Raw genomic sequence first — 20,522 nt, forward strand, 5'->3', positions numbered from 1 at the left:
CCCAATGAAGAAGAAGATAAAGGTTGGTCACATGGCACACTTACTTTTGTAGCATGTGTTTTAAGTATCATGGCATGCCAGAATCGATCATAAGTGGTTGGGATTTGAGGATGACCAATTTGTTTTGGAAGGGATTGTTTGAGAACATGGATACCATGCTGAAATTCTCTTCGTCCTTCCGTCTACAGACAGATGGTCACTCCAAAGAGGCTAATTCCACAGATTTAGATCTTTTGAGGTGCTATGCGTTAGATTATAAGACTTAATGGGAGTAGTACTTGCCTTTAGTAGAGTTTGCATATAACAATATGGTTCATAGTTCCATTGGTAAGACTCCATTTGAGATTGCGGACGATGGTAAGAAGGTATCCCCCTATTTTGCACACCAAGGATAAGATCTTTGAGGCTGATCGTTATGTGGAGAACATGGATGCATCCTACGAGAAGGTTAAATATGCACTTTAGAAGTTTCGAGAGGAACAAAGAGGGCAGTTGTATTAGCTTGCCTATTTTATGCATATGAGTTTGTCATCTCTTGGTTGTCCCCTTTGTCAAAGTCTGACAAAGACATTCTATCTCTGACTATGTTTTCTTCCAGTTTTGTGTGCATTTCTTTCCTGTGTGCACAGTTAGTGTGCATTTCTTATGTTTGCTAGTCAGATGCTAGTTAGTGCTGCTATGCTAGACATTGATTTTGCTCCAAGATGCTACGATTTTCCACAGAGTGGCCACTTCAGTATTTTTGCATTATTTTATTGCTGCTGACTTAAATGCAGTCATCCAGATCAGGTCGGCCATTATGGCAGCAGGTCAGCCAGTTTGGCAGGATTTCTGCTATTTATAGCAATCACTTGCTGGGCAGATTATATTCTTCTTCTATAGGTTGTTGTGCACATTTTGTCTCCAACATACTTCTCCGTCTCCAATGCTGCCATCTTTTTTCAGCCTGATCTAGTGTCCTCACTAATGCCGTGGGCTGCTGTCAGAGTGCAGCGATGCGGATGCTTGCTAGTCAGATGCTAGTTAGTGCTGCTATGCTAGACATAGATTTTGCTCCAAGATGCTACGATTTTCCACAGAGTGGCCACTTCAGTATTTTTGCATTATTTTATTGCTGCTGACTTAAATGCAGTCATCCAGATCAGGTCGGCCATTATGGCAGCAGGTCAGCCAGTTTGGCAGGATTTCTGCTATTTATAGCATGAGCACATTTTGTCTCCAACATACTTCTCCATCTCCGGTGCTGCCATCTTCTTCAGCCTGATTTAGTGTCCTCACTAATGCCGTGGGCTGCTGTCAGAGTGCAGCGATGCGGAAGCGTAGGACAAAGACTGAGAGAGAGAGAACACAGAGAGAAGAGAGAGAGAGAAAAGGAGACAGTGTAAACGTAGAAAATCTACGGTGTAATATGCTGTATAAGAGTGCAGAAATACACAAGGGGGCAGAGGAAATATCTGCGTATGTCTCCGACTTGATGACCTCGATCTCCGTCAACCCGAGCACAGTCTGTCTTAGCCAACGTATCTCAAGATCAGAATGTGAATAATGAATAATGAAGTGTGCCACAAAATCGGCTATAAATAGCTGAAAAATACGAAATAATTGTAGCAGGTCGGTTGCATTAAATGCAGCCGACTGCAGTAAATACTGTCCGATTGGAGCAACTTGTCCGACTGCAGGTGTTGACATGGCACCTGCTGACGTGGCACTGATGTCTGCACTGTCCAGGAAATGACTAGCTAACACCCCCTCTCAGATCCTGGACGGGTGAAAAGACTGAGGGATCTGGAATGTTGCCAAAGAAGAGCTTGGGGAAGCACCTTCGTGAACAAATTTGCAAGATTACCTCGGTCTTGTAGTACTCCACATCAATGATTCCATCTAGAAGCATCTCTCGAATGAAGTGATACTGGATCTCACTGTGCTTCGTCTGGGCATGGAATACTGGATTCCGTACCAAGGCAATGCAACTCTCATTGTCGCATCGCATAAGAGTAGGACGAGTCTGGGGGCAGCCAAGCTCCTCCAACAATCTCTGAAGCCACACAACCTCACATGTGGTGGAAGAGGTAGCCCGATACTCTGCCTCAGTAGAAGAAAGGGCTACCATGGGCTGCTTCTTGCTACTCCAAGAGATAACACTTGTACCCAAGATAAAACAATAGCCTGTAGTAGACCATCGGTGGTCCACATCTCCAGCCCCAATCCAAGTCACTCCAACCTGCAAGAACCAGATCGGAAGCATTTGTACTTGCGGGATAAGAAATCCCTAAGTCAGAGGTCCCCCTTAAATACCAAAGAATCCTCAGGGCAGCCTGCCAATGCACCTGTTTGGGTTCCGTCATGAACCGTGCCAAAAGACCCATAGCAAAACAAAGATCAACACGAGTGTTGAGAAGCCAAATCAAGGATCCAATCAACTGACAGTAGCGTGAAGCATCTATCACGGGAGAATTTGAGTGTGAAGTGGCCTTCCAATTCGGATCCATAGGAGTAGTAATGGGCCGACAAGTATCCATCTCAAAAGTCACCAAGAGCTTTTGAATGTACCTCTGCTGAGAGATCAAAATCCCCCTTTGAGACTGATAAATCTTGTGACCCAAGAAGAAATGAAGAAGCCCCAAATCCGTCATCTTGAATGCCTGATGTAAAGCTGTCTTGGTCTCTCGGACCTTTTGTACACGATCCCTTGTCAAAATCAAATCATCAACATACAACACAAACAGCACACGACCAATCTCCGAAGTGTTCACATAAAGCTGCGGATTTGCCTTGGAGCGCCGATATTCCAACTTCAACTGAAGAAACGAGTCAATCTTCTCGTTCCATGTACGCGGAGCCTGCTTGAGGCCATACAAGGCCTTCTTCAGCCTGTAAACTTTTCCATCCGAGGATCCAAAGCCAGGAGGTTGCTCAACATAGATCTCCTCCTGTAAGTCACCATTCAGAAAGGCCGACTTCACATCCAATTGATAAACATGCCATCTCCTATGGCTAGCCAAGGCAAGAACAACTAGAATAGTTGCCATACGAGCAGTGGGGGCAAAAGTATCATGGAAATCAATGTCGATGCACCGAGCAAAACCTTTAGCAACAAGGCGAGCCTTGTGCTTGTCCAAATAACCATCACTAAGGTACTTGGTCTTGAAGATCCACTTGACACCAATCACCTTCTTGTGAGAGGGACGAGGCACAAGGGACTAAGTGCCATTTCTCTCAATATTCTCCAACTCGGCTTCCATGGCCTTTTGCCAATGATCAAACTGCAAAGCCTTCTTTACTGAAGTGGGCTCTCGATCTTGCATAACAAGGGTCAGTAAACAATAGTTGGAGTAGACAAGCTCTGAAAAATGGGCCTGATGCCTCCGTGACCTCTTCGGTCCATCCTGGGGTTCCCACTCGTCAGGGATCCCCTCGATCCCTAAATCTTACAGTGTGTCATGAGCCCAACGAGGAGGAGGATGAACCTGTCCTTGGAACCTCTCCCCGTTACTCTCCATCTGCTGAAGACTCAGGAACATCCACCGGTGGAAGCTCCTCGAGGGTGGCCGGTGGAAGAGAAGACTCTGAATCCGAAGAAGAATCTCCATCAAGAGGCTCTGGCTCCAAAGAAATTGTCTCGGGAGCCCAACTCTCCCCTGGATCTCCTAGGATGGGGTGCTCCTCACCCCCCTATGTGGCTGGTATTTCCACAAACCACACATCTCGGCTCCTGTAGACATCTCGCTTAACGGGATCAAATAAACGATAACGTTGGGATTAGGAGCTATAGTCAACAAAAACCTGTCGTCGGGAAGTTGCCTTGAACTTATCACGCCGCGTCTTCAAAATGTGCACATAAGCATCATATCCAAAGATCCTGAAATAAGAGACATTATGCTTAGTCCCGAAGTAAGCCTCAAAAGGTGTCATCCTGTCAACGGCCGAAGTGGGAGATTGATTAAGGATGTGAATTGCGGTAGCCACTGCCTCGGCCCACAGAAACTGAGGTGTTTGTCGATGCTCCATCATGGTGTGTGCCATCTCGATCACACTTCAGTTCATCCGCTCCAAAATGCCATTCTCTTGGGGAGTGTTGGTGTTAGCAAACTCCTGGTAAATGCCCTTATTTGTAAAAAAAAATGAGCAAACTCATTAGACATAAATTCACCTCCCTTTTCTGAACGCAAGGTCTTCAGTTGCCGGCTAGAACGGTTCCCCTAAAAAAGAAGCCAATCCTTGAAATGAGAGAAAGTCTCCGACTTCAAAGTCAAGAAATAGGGCCAAGTCATCCTGCTGCAGTCATCTACGATCAACATGAAGTACAAGCTCCCCTTTAGGGACTCCGTCTTCATCGGGCCACAAAGATCCGTAGATACAAGCTCCATGGGTGAAGTAGACCGCCTAGAAGCTTTGTTGGGAATCGCATCCCGATGGAGTTTCCCACGAATGCAGGAGACACATGGCTGATGGCTCACCACTATGTTCGGCAAGCCTCGGACAAACGACCCTCGCGACGCCTTTCGAAGGTACTTGTAGTTTAGGTGGCCAAACTGAGCATGCCATAGCTCGGACTGTGTATAAGAAGTAAGAAAAAGAGAAGTAAGAGCTGAAGAAGACTTCAATTTGTAGACTCCATTCTCCTCATACCCTATAGAGAGAACCTTTCTCGATCCACGATCAAGGACTCGAACAGTATCATTGTTAAACTCCACCAAGAGGCCAAGAGCATAAATCTTATGAACCGAAAGTAAATGATACCCCAATCCTGGCACATGCAACACCTCAGAGGTGTGGGTACCACCACGTCCATCTGGAATAAGCTGCATCTCACCCCACGCAGCAATAGACACAGAAGAGCTGTCTCCAATGAGAATCTGTCCATGCGAAGGTCGCAAATGGGCAACACCAACGGAAGGAGTCATGTGCCGTGAGGCACCACTGTCCACAATCCACTCTCGAACTTGGGGAGTTGTCATCGCAGCATCAAAAGTTGTCGGTGTAGAGTCCTCAATGATTGCTAAGTTTAGAAAGGCAGCTGATGAGGGTGCAGCCACCGCTCCAGGGTCTGTGTCCTTGGTATCCTTCTTGTCTTTGTCAGGGTAATTTTTCTTCCAGTGACTGGTCTTTCCACAAATATGGCAAGTTGATTCCTTCTCCTTGTCCTTCTTGGATTTGTTGTCCTCCTCCTTCTTCTTTTGGTCCTTCCCCTTCTTCTGAGAGGCTTGACCAACCAATGTCTCCGATTTGGAAGCATTTTGTCCCTTCAAATGTTCCTCTTGGTCTAAGACCATAGAAACCAACTCTTCCCACCGAAGAGTCGACTCTTGTCCTGAAGCAATAAGAGCGGAATAAAAAGTACCCAATTGTGGCGGCAACTGGGATAGTAAAGTGATCGCCATGTCTTCAGAGGAAATATGCTTCCCTACATTTTGAACTTGCATCTGAAGCTGCCGAAGCTTGTTGATATGTTCCCGAAGCGAAGAAGACTTATTCACAAACAAAGTTTGCATCTGCACCTCCAAAGAAACTCTCTTTATCAGGGTCATCCGGTTGTACATCTGGTCGAGCTCTAGCCATATCTCACGAGCCACCGTCAAGTGCTCGATGTGAGCTATCACGGCTGTGGTGTAAGACAGAAACAGAAAAGATCGAATCTTGATATTCAGTTTGTCCCAATGAGACTGGGCCTTGGTCAACTCCGCACGAGCATTGGAAGAGAGTTTGGACTCATCCCTCACCTAGGGCCTATTAATCTCCACCACCAGTTTCGCCAAATCATAAGACTCTAAAATGGCCAACATCATCACCTGCTAGATGCGGTAATTGTCACCATCAAGCTTTTGATTCGTTGGAAGAGTCGGTAGGACAGGGTCCATGATCGCCTGGAACTCCAAATCAGTCTTTGTAGACATGTTAACCTGCAATACCTGCACAAACGCAAAAGCAGCCCCCCCCCCTCTGAGTGTGAAAATGCAGCCTTCTAGGACTGATTCCTCCGCTGCCCAAACCTTCTTTACCTGCTGGAGGCGATGAAAAGGTAAAATCTGCAATTGAAGGCCTCAAATGCAGCCTTCCTCAACTTCAAATAGTGATAACTTGCAGCAAATTCACTGATTAGACTCCTTTCCTGCATGCCCACGCTCGCTTCGGTCTTGATCCGATGCGCAGCCCTCTTGCTTGCCCTCGAAGCTTGGAAACGCAGCCTTGTGTCGCGATGAAATCTCCTCTTCAGATAGATTCAGCCCTCAGTCAGTCCATCTTCACTGCTCTGATACCATGTCAGAGTGCAGCGATGCGGAAGCATAGGACAAAGACAGAGAGAGAGAGAGAGAACACAGGGAGAAGAGAGAGAGAAAAGGAGACAGTGTAAACGCAGAAAATTTGCGGTGTAATATGCTGTATAAGAGTGCAGAAATATACAAGGGGGCAGAGGAAATATCTGCGTATATCTCTGACCTGATGACCTCGATCTCGGTCAGCCCGAGCACAGTCTATCTCAACCAACAGATCTCAAGATCAGAATCTGAATAATGAATAATGAAGTGTGCCACAAAACCGGCTGTAAATAGCCGAAAAATAGGAAATAATTGCAGCAGGTCGGCTGCATTAAATGCAGCCGACTGCAATAAATATTGTCTGACTGCAGAAACCTGTTCGACTGCAGGTGTTGATGTGGCACTGATGTCCGCACTGTCCAGGAAATGACTGGCTAACAGCTGCGTGCAAGGATTGATCAATCCATTCTCTCCCCCTTTGTATTCAGCATTCATTTCAAATTCAATGGAGATTATCACTTCACTCTCTCTTCTCTTTTGCTGAAACTAGTTTTCCTTCTTGAAGAGGGTGGTAAAACCTGATCAAGCACTTAATTATAGCAATTAATAAATGAGCATAAAGTGAAATGCACACATTCCCTTATCAATCTTGGACAATAGATATCTAGTTAGCCCCAAAATTGGCATCCCTTTCGGTATTTCTTTAACTTTAATTGTTGATGGATTGAGTATAAGTTGAGACTCCACAATCTCCTTTGTTGACCCAAAAGCCTGTTGCTGCACAAATAATCAGGAAGCAATTTGGGCCAATTGCCCCTTGATTTTCACCCAAGACTTGCACAAATGGAACCATCAACTAACCAAATGTTATCCCAATTCACAATGGATGGTGTGGCATTTGAAATCCTTGTCAATTCCATGAATGTCAGGTGTTGATTTTAGTGTACAATGCCTTCTCCTGTTGGCATGGGTTTCAAGGTGGTTTGCTAAACTCTAATTTCTACAGAAATTTAGGGTTTATTTTTGAAACCTTACTTAACATATGGATTAATTTTTAATCACATGGTTAAGTAAATATTGCACATGAGAGTTGTAATTGGGGTTAGAGTAAATTTACGAGCCTAGGGCTTGAGAAAATTCTAGGATGTCAAAGGCAAAAGTTGCTATAAGTTATGCCACACAGGTACTTGGTGGTATCTAGTGTCAATTCACGACGTAGGTCATTCATTTGGCCACAAGTGTTAGTTGGTGACGTTAGAGAAGTTGCGTTTAATGATACCTAATGTCAATTTGATGGTCAAAGATGACGTAGAGACCTTCAAGAATGGAAGTTGCTTAGCCAATTTAATTATTGGTCAATCTGATTATTTTTCAAGGCATCAAAATAATTATTAGATTAATCTTCAGCATTTAAAGATTGAAAATTAATAGTTAATTATGAATAATGTTGGAAAAACCATTTGGAAAGGTTGTCACTTGTCAAAAATGTCCATGCAAAATTGAAAAACGTCTTTAGAGGTTGGAGAGAGGCATTTTAGTGTATTCAGCTTGTAAGAGAGAGGGAGGAGATGTTGGTCTAATTTGTAGCCATTGGAGGACCTTCTGAGATAGCCAGGGGCAAGAGAAGACCAATCAAGAGTGGGTGACAGCATCTACAGGCTGTCAAGATAAGGTAGCAGGGGTAAATGACCGATTTTATTTAGTTCTTTGCATCTACAAGCTGTTGAGATAGGGCAGGAGCAGTAAATGACATATTTTCTTCAGTTCTTGGCGTAGAAAGTTTGAATTTTTCCTCTTCTCAACATTCTTTCTCATCTTCCAGTCCTTGGACAGCCTTGCTTTGAAGATTACAACATTGAGATCACAAGAGAGTGAGAAATTTCAGATTTCTCTATTATAAACCCTTATCTATAGCAGAAATTAGGATTTAACAGTAGCCTTGAGAAGTGTACTTAAAATTGGAAGCTCCATGATTTGGATTCAACAGGGTTGAAGCTGTTTTTAGTTAAATTCAAGTGGAGGGACCAACAAATCAATGAATTTGGGCATTTCCATCTCCATTAAAGTAGGTCAAGGCCTATTGACTACCTGAATCAAGGGGCAAATTAGATTGAAGACTTGTTGGCCATTTTGGACAGCAAGGGGAGTTGGAATACTGAGAGGGATTGGGAGAATTCCATTGTACATCAACTTCTTCTTCAATTAGGTTAAATAAATACCGAAAGGGGTACGAGTTTTGGAGCCAAGGTGTCCATTGTCTAAGATTGTAAGTTAATTTGCATTTCTCAGTTTTGTAATAAATGTTAATGTTGTAACTAAGTTGTAATTAGGGAATAACTACCCATCCACGGAAGGAAGGTTGGTTACAACTCCTACTTGGACTCACTAGAGAGATATTTTGTATGTTTTACACTATTTATAAGGGACTCATTCCTATGAGATCATGTATGGAGAGGGAAACACTCTTACTAGCTAGAGTGACTTAGATTGGACATGTGATGTGGATTCAAAAAGATCCATTATAGGTTATGCTTTTTCCCTTAGATTAGGCACTATCTTGTGGAGCAGCAAGAAGCAACCTACTATGGTAGAGTACCACACCTTTTATTCAATAGCTATGGAGACAATTTGGCTATGTCGGATGATGGTGGAGATTGACTTTTCACAGTTAGGACCCACTCAACTGTGTATGGATAACCAGAGTGACTTAACTTTAGCAAAGAGCCATGTATTTCATGCCCACACGAAGCACATCGAGGTTTAGTACCATTATGTATGGGAGCCAGATCGTGGATCCAAGTTAGTGGTGGTCTATTGTTCCACAATGGACAATGCAGTACATCTCTTTATGAAGCCTTTGCCCACGGCTTCTATGCTTCATCACATGAGGTTGTTGGGTCTTCAAACACTTCCAATGTGAGAGGGATTGCTAGCTTACATATTTTATGTATATTGGTTTGTCATCTCCTGATTGTGAGCTTTGTCAGAGTGTGATGAACACATTGAAGCTTTGATTATGTTTTCTTCCAGTTTTGTGTGCGTTTCTTTTCCGTGTGCACAATTATTGTACATTTCTTGTGTTTGCGAGTCAATGATTTTGCTGTAGGATACTAGAAATTTCCCTACAGTGGCCACGTCAACATTTTCGCATTATTTTATTATAGCTGATTGCATTAAATGCAGATGGCCGTATTAGGTCGACCATTATGGCATGAGGTCGGTGAGTTTGGTAGAATGTCTGCTATTTAGAGTAGTCAGTTGGTTGGGTAGCTTATTTTCTTCTTTTGCCGGTTGTTGAGCATACTCTAAGCCTCCGACATACTTTTCCATCTTCGGTGCTTCCATTTTCTTCAGCTTGATCCAATACCCTTACTAATGAAGTGGGTTGTGTGTAGGGACTGATCAATCCATTCTCTCTCTCCTTATCTATTCAACATTCATTTTAGATTTAATGCAGATTATCACTTCACTCTTTCTTTTCTTTTGCTCTCTCTCTTTTCCTCTCTCTTTGTGTTTGTATTCCTCTTTTGTTGTGCACTCTCACAAGCTGACTACCATAGATGTGCTTTGCAGTTTGCGAAGGGCAATTATGTATTGCTATGTTTTGAAAAGGCAAGGCTCAAAAAAATGAAAGATAGAGAGAGATTGTATCCAAAGCTTAGTATGTACTATTATGGGCCCTTCCAAATATTGGAGAAAATTAGTGATGTTACTTATAGGTTGAAATTGTCTCCACATTGGCGGATAGCATATGGCAATACAATTTAGGATGATCGCTAGTATTTCAAGGGTAGGGTCTGTGTTAGGAATGTGGAAATTTTGATGTTTTGCTTAGCGTTTGATTAAGTTATTAATCAAATGTACAAATGTGTACTACACATGTGTTGTGAAAGTTAGTTAAGTCACATTCTCAAGATGTCAGTGGGATCAAAGGAAAAAGTTGTAACAAGTTGTGCTTGATAGGTACTAGGTGCTAGTTGGGGCCTAGATCATTTAATCTCACTAATGTCAATGGTGATATTAGTGAGTGGCATTAATTAATTAATTAATGGTGGTTCAAGGACTAATAATTTTTCAAGAATGCTTGGGTGACAAACTGATCTAGCCAAATTGGCTTGTAGAATTATTTTTTGGAGTGAGAAATAATTATTAAATAAAGTTTTAGAATTCTCTCTTTCTTTTCTTTCAAAGAAGTAAAAACAAGGGCTCCCTTTGAAGGTGTGAGGGAAACTTTCTTGTGAACTTAGTCAAACATATGGTAACATGGTACATTGGACATTTGTCTTGGGCCCTTCGGACGTCAAAAGACTGTCTCGATAGGATGCCGCTTTTTGAAATGAGGAAATAAGATAGGGGTTGTCCCCTTTCACATCATAGTATCTCGAAGTGGTGTTTTGGGGGCTCCTGAAAGAGAACGGCCGTTTTGGACGGAAACGAGAATGGGGAAACGCCGTTTCGACACCTTGCAGTGAATGGGTAGACCAATTTTTAGTTTCAGCCGTCTTCTGCACAATTGTCTCCTCCTCTTGCTCAAGCACATTACATTCTACAGCTCGACTCCATTACCACCACCAACACCAATACCACTACTATCACCATTGCCATCACCACCTTCTCTATTTTTTTCCATCCTTCTTTTTTCTTCAATCTTCTTTTATTTCTTGACTTCTTTTCGGATTCCTATTTGGCATTACCTTATCACAACACCCTATTTGTTTTGGAGGCACGTCAATCCAATCAAGGGATACAAGGGTTCTCAGAGTTGGATGAGAAGATAGTGCAAGGATCCTTAGAATTCGAAGGAGTCACGACTCATGGACTCTAGAGACTAGACTCATGATACCTCAAGAGTTAGGAGTTAAGAGTCAGTTTAGCATTGTAGTTGCTAGTTACTAATCACTAGTGGCAATACACATGTCACATGCACATGGCACATGATGATATCATGCTCGTTTATTGATGTTGATAGTTATTACTCAGTAGTTACTCGTACTCAGTGCTCACTGGACTTTGAGAGATTATTCACATCATATAGTTATATGTATCTTGATTTTACATATTATGCATCTTGGTTCCACCGTTCTTGATATTAGTCTTTAGATGATTCATGAGTTATAAATTATAATTTATTTTGTTGTTTAAAGTTTTGGAAATCGTATCTGAACTGTGTTAAACTATCTTAACCATTGAGTCTTCACTTGTGATAGGTGTAATGAATCATGTTTTCGATCATATGATATAAAGACTTCAAAGTTTCGTATAAATTTGGATACATGTTGTTGTAGGATTGATATATTTACATATCCATGTAATAACATATTTATTCTAGTGATCTGAAATGCAATTTTTTGTTTTCAAAATTTGATTGAAACTTTGAAATTCCGGGTTTCCCCGTTTCTATTTCCCACGTTTTTGAAGCTCCCTTGTACTAGCTCTTGCACAATAGACAACACCAGATTGACCCTCAAGGTGACTGTCCCTTATGATGTTTTTTCAATATTAAAGATGAGCCTTTACATGAACCATTTGTGACATGTTCGTGTGATCAACACCGTTGTCATAGACCACCACTCTTTTTGCTAATAATTCCTTGCATGCCTGGCTCTTCAACGGACTAGATTTGCTCCAATTGCTATATCCTTAGTTGTTCTCATCATCCTTAACCAACGAGCTTTGAATTTGTCTCAATTACACACTCAAACTAGTTTGTCTTCAAGCATATAGAGTTGCAATCACTCCAATGTTGACCAGCATGACATTGAGAAATGTGAAGATATGTTGGGGTTTGCATTGTATGAACACGACTAAAGCACAATAACTCAGATAGTAATGCAATAAATGCAAACCCTAAATGTAAAACTCATTAGTTGTTCTCATCAACCTTAACCAACGAGCTCTGAATTTGTCTCAATTACACACTCAAACTAGTGTGTCTTCAAGCATATAGAGCTGCAGTTACTCCAATGTTGATCAGCATGACATTGAGAAATGTGAAGATATGTTGGTGTTTGCACTGTATGAACACGACTAAAGCACAATAACTCAGATAGTAATGCAATAAATGCAAACCCTAAATGTAAAACTCAAACTCAAAACTCAAAACGCAAAAACACAAGCACAAATAGAGAGAGAAGAGAACTCTGAAGTGAATGAATCAATGCAGTGAATCAATTTAAGAGTGTACAAAATGCCCAAGGGTAGAGCGGTGAGTGATGAGGTACATCGGAGATGGATCCCGAGTACTGAAACCACTAGTCAGAGCTGTAGGAGTGTGGAGGAAGGCTGAAAACTGGTCACCAGGGTGCACACAGCTAGGCAACAGTAGAGGTGTCAGATGATGGAGGTGCCCTGCTATACTGCAAAACACAACTACAGCAGGTGTCGGAGAGGGGCAGCAACCACTTGACCAGCAGCAGTAGGTGTAAATGCAAGCTGCGAAGGTGTCAGAGAGAGGAGATGAGCTGGCGATGCTCATTGTGTGCTTTTCAATATGAGAAACAGTAGTGCTTTCAAACGGTTTATTTACCATAATAGTTGTCATTACTTGGGTTCTATGATCAGTGGAGTAGCACCATCCATGGAAAGGACTGTTGAATATTACTCTTTTGGAAAGTTTCAACTTTATACTGACCCACACTATAACCTTGATTTGAATGTAAATGTGCAGTTAGTGGATGTTTATATTTGAAGGTTTACATGATGTGCTCATTTCTGAGAAGCTGAATGTTCAGGCTGGAGTCAGATGAAAATATGCATATCAGACACAGATATTATAATAAAGATGGGCTTGCAGGGGTTCTGCAAAATCTTGAAGCATTGAAGCCTTATTGTGACAAGGTTTTGAAGGCTATATGCCAACATTGGAATATTTCTGCCAAAACATCAACTGCAACCATTTGTCAAGGAGTTCAAGTGGATGACTTGAACAAGGGAATAGACATTGAAGCAATGAGGAAGATAAAAGATGAAGTTTTAGAGATGCAGCCTGGTAACTTACATGATGATATAGTACCAGAAGATGTGCGTGTAAAAGCAGAAGCTTCAGAAGGCAGAGCTGGGCTAAAGGAAAGTAGTTCCATAGCCTGTGAATTTCCACAAGCTGCATCTGAATGTGCTACAAAGTGCACTGAGGAGAGACCAGGCAGTTCAGTTGACCAGGGCAGCAACTTACACGATGTTCTGGATGTTAAATGTGATGGATCACACTGTTCAGCATCAGATTCTAGTCCCAAGGTACCGAATGATTCAGATGCAAAGGTCTGTACAATCAATGAAAAACCACTGGCAGGAGATGACGCAAAAGTATCCCCAGTTTTTGCTTTATCTACTACTGTAGAAACACGAAACCCTGTAGATGCAATAGATAAGGTGGAACATGGCACAAACTCAAGGGCCTCCTCTCTAGGGGAAATGGGAGTGACCACTGTTGATAGTTCTCTGGCTAAGCAAACCACCAGTCGCAGTATTGATCATGGCCCTTACTTCTCACAGAAGGTTTATGACAGAGATTCAAAGGGCAGGTTCTTAACTGGTGTTCCTAGAGAGCATCCACAACCTGAGCAGTATTTGAAGTCTGCTGTGTATTACAATTATTACATTTCAGGTGATGCAGCAGCTACAGCAGCTGCAAATTTAGCATTTATTGACAATGAGGGAACAACACCTTCACAAAAGGGACTGAAGAAGAAAACAGGTGTCACAACAGTTGCGGAGCAACTCAAAGCTTTTCAGAAGGCACCTGTGCGGTTCTGTTGGCCAAGTTTCAAGAAGAAGTTTATGGAAATACCTAAAGAAAGGTGTGGTTGGTGCTTCTCATGCAGCAGCTCAAGTCTGAAGAGGGGGTGTTTGATGAATCAAGTTGCTACTCACTTAGCAGCCGGTGCTGCTTCTGTAGCTGGTGGCATTCGTCCAACCAAAGCTGGCCCAGGCCATCTTCCTGCAGTTGCAGGTTACTTGCTTTATATAGAGGAAAGCTTACATAGCCTGCTAGGAGGGCCCTGGGAGAATGTTCATTTCAGAAAGCTTTGGCGCAAGAAAGTTGAGCAGTCAGTTTCTGTTTGGGAGGTGAAGGCTGCTTTACTGGAAGTAAGTACTACTTTTGTGTGTACTTGAGGCATCTTCTTTAATTTCTGGGGGAGTTTGTCTTAGTTCTTTGTTTGATTTCATTTGCAGCTCGAGGAAAATTTGCGCCAACTTGTTTTCATGGATGATTGGTCTACTTGTTTTGAGGATGCTCCACCTCTTGTTGTAGGGGGTCCTACTGCCTCTGTATCAAGTGAAACCCTTCTGAAGAAGAATTCTAGTAGAAAATCTACTCGCAGAGCCAGTGCTTCTAGAAGATGCTTTTCCAGCAGCTCTAACAATGCCATAGAAGCAGTGCAGTGGTGGAGGCGTGGTAGATTCTCGCACAGGGTGTCTGGTTGGGCTATATTGCCGAATAACTCGGCAAAGAAAGCAGGGCGACAGGGTACTCTTTGTTTTCTGTGAATTTTCTCTGAACTTTGTATGGTACGTATTAAGAATACTCTGATTGCATATTGTAATGATCTGGAGTTCCTTTTAACTTTTAGGTGGCTTAAAGAGGATTCCGGGGCTCAGCTACTCTGATGGGAGGGAGGTCTCTAAGCGAAGCAAGCAACATGCATGGCGTGCAAGGGTCCAAGCTGCCTGTACCATTGCTGAGCTAGCTGTTCAGGTTGTTGAGTCTGGTTACTATGAATAGTGTTCATAGTGTTTTTTGCTTGCCCTTTATTTTGTTGTATTTGCCTTCTCCAGTCATCCCTATAGTTTGGAAGGTTCCATAGGGCTGTTTTATATATCTGTAGCATGGACACAAGTTCAAGTTGAATTTCTGGCTGCCAGAAGCCTGACTGTTTCTTCTTGTAATTAACTGTGGTTGTGTTTTATGTGTATTGCTAGGTGCGATGTTTGGATGCGCAACTCAGGTGGAATGATCTTCTTCCCATGCATCAAAGCACTAGCAAACGTGAAGAAGAACAGGATGAAAGTGAGAAGCCATCCATTCATTCCAAGTCAATCAAGGATGGTGTGCCATTTTACTTGGTTGATTCAGCCCTGCTCAAAAGGCAGGATTCTCAAAATAGGAATGGGTCAATAGCAATCAGTGGGAAAGAGCAGATATGGGTAGAAGAGCACCAAGTCCCTCTTTCCTTATTGAAAGATTTTGAGGAAAAAAGTAGACAATCTCAGCAACTTAAAACTCCAAAAATGCCCCCATTGCCCAGGCTTTCTGTTGCTAGAAGGGCCAAAAAAGATGTTTTCAAATTCCTCACTGAGAAGGCTGGCATCTTTACCACCCCGAAGCTGGTTGTGTCATTGACCTGCAAATTTTGCAGTCTCAAGGTTCCGGCAGGGTGGGTAAAAGTATTTAAACTGTTTCAAGTGACACATCAGGTGTTTGGAGGTTTTAGCAGAGTGTCCATGCTTTTCATGCTATTCCAATGCATGATGTTATTAGATGAAATGTTGGCAGTTTGCCCTTTCTTTTGAATACCTAGGCACAGCCCATTATTCCTTGGTGCATGATATTATGTAAGGATTTGTGGGAAAAAAATAATTGGTGCAAAGATACCTGCATATTGCAAATGGAAGCCAAGTTGATTGACACTTGCTTTCTTGTTTTTGTGCTCTCAATGATTCTTGTTTAGTGGGTTTTTGAAATGTAGACACAAGTGGCATGGTATGTGGGTAGAAGCCTTTGACCTGGTAACATAGTTCACCAGTTTGTGGACATGATGTGCTTTCAAGAAACAAGATATCAATGGTAGATTTTTGAGGTACCCTGTGGTTTGTATATTCTCCTGCTGTCAGTCGGCTATCCTCTCAGCTATAATATTTATTTGTATGATTTACAAATGAACTGCATATATGTTGACTTACAGCCTCTCCACTGGGTTGACATATTACTTGCTGTTGGAACTCATGTATGCTGTTCTGGCTGGTGATGAAATCAATCCTATTAAACCTGTTGTCAAACATCCTTTTTTCCTTGCTTGCAAAACTCTCCTGCCTGCGTCTTTTTGCATTTTCTTGTTTATCTATAACACTGCTGTTTTCTATATGCATTGTACGTTCCAACATACATGTGTGTAATGGTTGTTATTTCTTTGTATATGAGAGCTTATTGATGTAAAGGTGCTGACAAATTTTGCTTCAACTGTTTTCTATTTCATTGGTGTATATGGCAGCATGGCCGTCCAGTGCCATCTCTGCAAGGGTAATTCTTTTTCCCTTTTTTTGGATCAAAGTAAGGAAAACTCTACTTACTTCTCAGTTGTGGTTCCATATGTGCTTCTTGGAATGCAGGACCATTTCACCGAGGCTGTACAATAGTAGCAGATTTTTCCGACAGGCAGGAGGCTAGACACACATGCCATGGTTGCTTGCAGACAGCTGTTGGAAACAAGTCCCATACTGTCACTGCTGAGAAGCAACACACAAATTCCTTCTCAAGGATGAAATTGCAGGTGCATAAAGCTCAGAGCAAAATTTCTGGTGGTGAACCTTATACTAGTTATAGTAGCATGCAAGAGCAAGAAACCAAGGAAGCAAAGATGGGGAGCATACAGAAGAATATTGCTCCAAAACCGCAGCCACAGATTTTCTTCAAAATCCCTGTTACAGCAGTCAGAACTCCAATGTCTGCTGTTGGAACTCCAGTGACAGCTCTCAGAACCCCGCTCACAGTCGCCAAAGAAGGGGTTTCTCTTAGGAAAAATGGAATGGATGCAAGGATGCTGGACAAAGATAAGATTCTATTACCTGGTCAATTTAAGGGAGAGTTAATGGATGCTCCTAAGTGCTCTTTGTGCCAGCAACCGTATAGAAATGATCTGCTCTACATCAAGTGTGGATTTTGTCCATGTATGTATGCATTTTCTATCTACAGCTTTCAAATGACATTACGAATCTTCTATTTTGTAGGCTATTCAACTTGGGCCAGATAAACCTGTAGGCTATGAAATTGTTATTTAGTATAATGATACTTCTTACATACGGAGTCTTCTTTAATGTCAAAGATTGACTGTCATGGTGTGACATGGTAAATGGGATACTTGTTGTGCAGTGTGGTTTCATGGGGATGCAGTTGGGGTTACTGAAAACAATATTCAGGAAGTTGTTGGTTTCAAGTGTCACAAGTGTCGGAAAAAAAGTGGTCCTTGTTGTCCATATGGGTCAAAGCCTAAGAAGGTCAGACAAAGCTCACAGGAGGTAGTTCGTGGACATGATGGGGAATTCATTGATTTGGACAATAGAAAGCAAACATTTAGAAGCTCTAAAGCATCTATGACTGTACTCTTGCACGCACCAGAGAAACAGCTTGTGCAAGTGATTTCTCCCACTCCATGCTTGCCAACAAGAAAATCATCAGAGCAAGCTGAGGAGCTATTATCTGACTCTTGTCGTTATTTTGAGAGTCCCGACATATTGAGACCATCCTTTATAGGTAAGGCTCCTGAAGGCCTGATAGCCACTATCAATCCGCAGCCTCTTCTCCCTCCAAAAGAGTGCAACACACAATTTGATCAGTCTGAAGTAGTCATAGGAGAGCCTTCCGTGACTAAAAGTGCAGAGGGACTTGAGAATCTATTTGGAGAGCCTTTTCATCATGGTATAGATGGTTACTCAACTGAGACCTTTGAAGAAGTCATGGACACACTTTTTGGCAGTGATGTGACCCCTGTTACTGGAACCTCACCGGGAGAAAATGCTTGTGCAAGGACAACTATTTCTTTCACTGAACTTTTGTCATCAGAGGATGACCGGATTGAAGAGATGGTGCAGGCTACCATGGATTTCGGTGTTGATGGCTTTGAAGCTTCTGATTCGTATCGAGACATTTTGGGGAACTTCCATTTGTCTCCCTTGAATGACAATTCAGAAGATTGCGGTGACATTTTTCCAGAGATGGAATGCCAAGTAGGTGAATATGAAGGTGAGATTGCAAGTGACAGGGGTGCTACTATTCCTGAAGAGAAAGAAGGGGGAACACTATGCAGCATATGCTTGGAAAATATTTTACACCTGGATTTACAATGCATTGCATGTGGGCTTGGGGTTCATCAGCAGTGCCTTGATCAGTCACCTACAGGGGCTTGGACGGATCATGGTTGGGCTTGTGAAGCATGCAATGCTGGATCTGCTCAAGGTCAAGGTGAGTGCTTGTTTCTTTAATGTTTTGGAGCACGTAAAATTTTCTAGGCTACATTTTGCAAATTGATGTTGTGTGTGATGTACAGAAGTTGTAGGTGAGCATACACAACTTGTGGATTCACGAATATTACTTCAATCTTGATGCATTAGAAAAGTGTCCTACATCATGCAGCTTCAGAGGTGATGGATCACTAGTTGCAGGGTAATTACTTTCCGAGCGGGTGAATGAAGGACTGACTTTTCATGGTGCTGCAACTTCAGGTGACTGATCACGAGTGCACTTTATGGTCTCTATATTGCAGCTTGCATGTGCCAAGTATGGTAGTCTTTTGGCATTTTCTGAATTCAGCTGCTCTTTGCAGTGGCCCTGGATATGCAGCCGATTTCAAGTACTGAACCTTAGGTGCTGAATCAGTGGCTGTAAATGAATACAAAACCCAACCAGTATGTCCTCGGCATGTAGGTGCTGTATGGAGATTCAGCAGCCACTTCTCTCTTTACTTGTGTATCATAAAAGTAAAAGGTTGCTTGGTTGGTCAAGGGTGATTTTGTTGGTAAAGTTCCCTATGTTTTATATTTCTAGTGGAACTGAACCTGGTTGGCCCTTGGTTCCCTGATTATGTGAAATTATTTCTTTGGATTACTGAAGTTTGAATGCATGGCTACCTGAGCAAAATTGCAATGAAGGCAGCATCACTGCATTTGATTATCTCAACTTCGAGTTTCTTGTACTAATTGCATTTACTGCTTGTAAAGGCAAGCAATGATAAATTAAAGCCTTTTGCATTAATCAGCTCTGAAAATTTACGTTAACAACTGCTCCTCTATCTTTAGAGTCAATGTAGATCTATCTCATCATTATGGATTGCTGATATAGTGATTTTGTTAATGGAGCCATTTGGCACCATGAAGTGAGTAGTCTGAAACAACTCAATACTTGGATTCGTTTCATATGTATGGGGCTGCAAAGTGGGTGGAGCCCTGTTGTAGAGACTGATATTAAAACACCTAAGCTTAAGATGAGAGAATTCCCTCAATGTTCATTAATTTTAAAGAAGTCGACAAGCCTATCTGGTCAATGCTCTTAGTTACTGGATAGATTAAGCTGAGAGATATTCCCTCATTAGTGCTCGATTCGTCTACGTAAGTGAGTCTTGCTATCTGGCAACACATGCATCATCACCAGCTCAGCTTCTTTCATATCCATTAATCTTTGTTCTAGTTTTCAGCTTCTGTCAACAAATTTGTAATGATCAGCTTTTATTTTCCTGGACTCCAATAGTCTGAAACTGCAAGCAATGTATGGCAGAAGATTCCATTTAGGATGCAACGTCTTTTGATCCCTTGGGATTCTGCAGTTCAGTTCAACTGGAGGGTGACCCTTGCATCTCACAGCAAGGATAAGGTGCTGTTTCAAAAGGATCAGTATGATGTGCTGAATTAGAGTCGAAATATTTGGGTAGAATTTGACATACAGAAGTTGACTGCGTTATTATGTGCTTTTGCACAGTTGTTTGTGATAAGACATCGAGATTCATCTATTTTCATCTGTGCTCTAGGTTGGAGTAGGATTGCCATCAACTTGATACTTCTATGTTTTTTGGCTTGAGGGTCATGACCTAGAGTTGAGTCTTGGAAATATGACATGTTTGTTATGGGACGTAGTGGTAGTTCCTAGGGCTTATATTTTTCCAACATTGAATATTTTAATATGTTGATCACCCACAATTTGAGTGTCAGGAGTACATCTCATGTGCACTATAGGTATATCTATTAAGTCGTTTTTGTGCATGCTTGTGGCAATTTTGCAACTTGTTTGGAGCTAGCGTATGTCTTGGATCTCATCCTATAGTCTATATATACTCCACTCTTCCTCCATTCTTATATCATTGGATCACATTGCTAGATGGAGACTAGAGGTATTCTTGGCCATGGCAAGTGCCGTTACTTGTGGATTGTATGTTATATCTCATGGCTTGAGTCTCGGGTTCTATTTCCTATTCAATGATTGTTTGAGTTGTTAACAATGTTCTCTCTCTTTGTTAATCTTTCTCAACATATATCTATATTGATTTTCACATTTATTCATGA

At 42.0% G+C, this 20,522-nt stretch overlaps 1 protein-coding gene across 1 annotated transcript in view; it reads left to right on the forward strand.

Annotated features, from left to right (window-relative positions):
• LOC148034121 (DDT domain-containing protein PTM-like) overlaps positions 1-19,246 on the forward strand; it is a 38,029-nt gene extending 18,783 nt beyond the window's left edge. The window contains exons 4-12 of the mRNA XM_087682141.1: positions 12,989-14,342; positions 14,430-14,724; positions 14,828-14,952; positions 15,177-15,631; positions 16,466-16,494; positions 16,584-17,141; positions 17,344-18,432; positions 18,518-18,692; positions 18,794-19,246. Of these exons, the coding sequence (XP_087538267.1) occupies positions 12,989-14,342; positions 14,430-14,724; positions 14,828-14,952; positions 15,177-15,631; positions 16,466-16,494; positions 16,584-17,141; positions 17,344-18,432; positions 18,518-18,573 (3,961 nt within the window). The 3' untranslated portion in view covers positions 18,574-18,692; positions 18,794-19,246. The remainder of the gene's footprint in view (positions 1-12,988; positions 14,343-14,429; positions 14,725-14,827; positions 14,953-15,176; positions 15,632-16,465; positions 16,495-16,583; positions 17,142-17,343; positions 18,433-18,517; positions 18,693-18,793) is intronic.
• The last annotated feature ends 1,276 nt before the right edge of the window (positions 19,247-20,522 follow it).

The sequence above is a fragment of the Lygodium microphyllum genome, chromosome 7 (genome assembly GCF_053477565.2).
Source record: "Lygodium microphyllum isolate KBCC chromosome 7, Lygodium_microphyllum_v1.1.10, whole genome shotgun sequence".
NCBI classification, from domain to species: domain Eukaryota; kingdom Viridiplantae; phylum Streptophyta; class Polypodiopsida; order Schizaeales; family Lygodiaceae; genus Lygodium; species Lygodium microphyllum.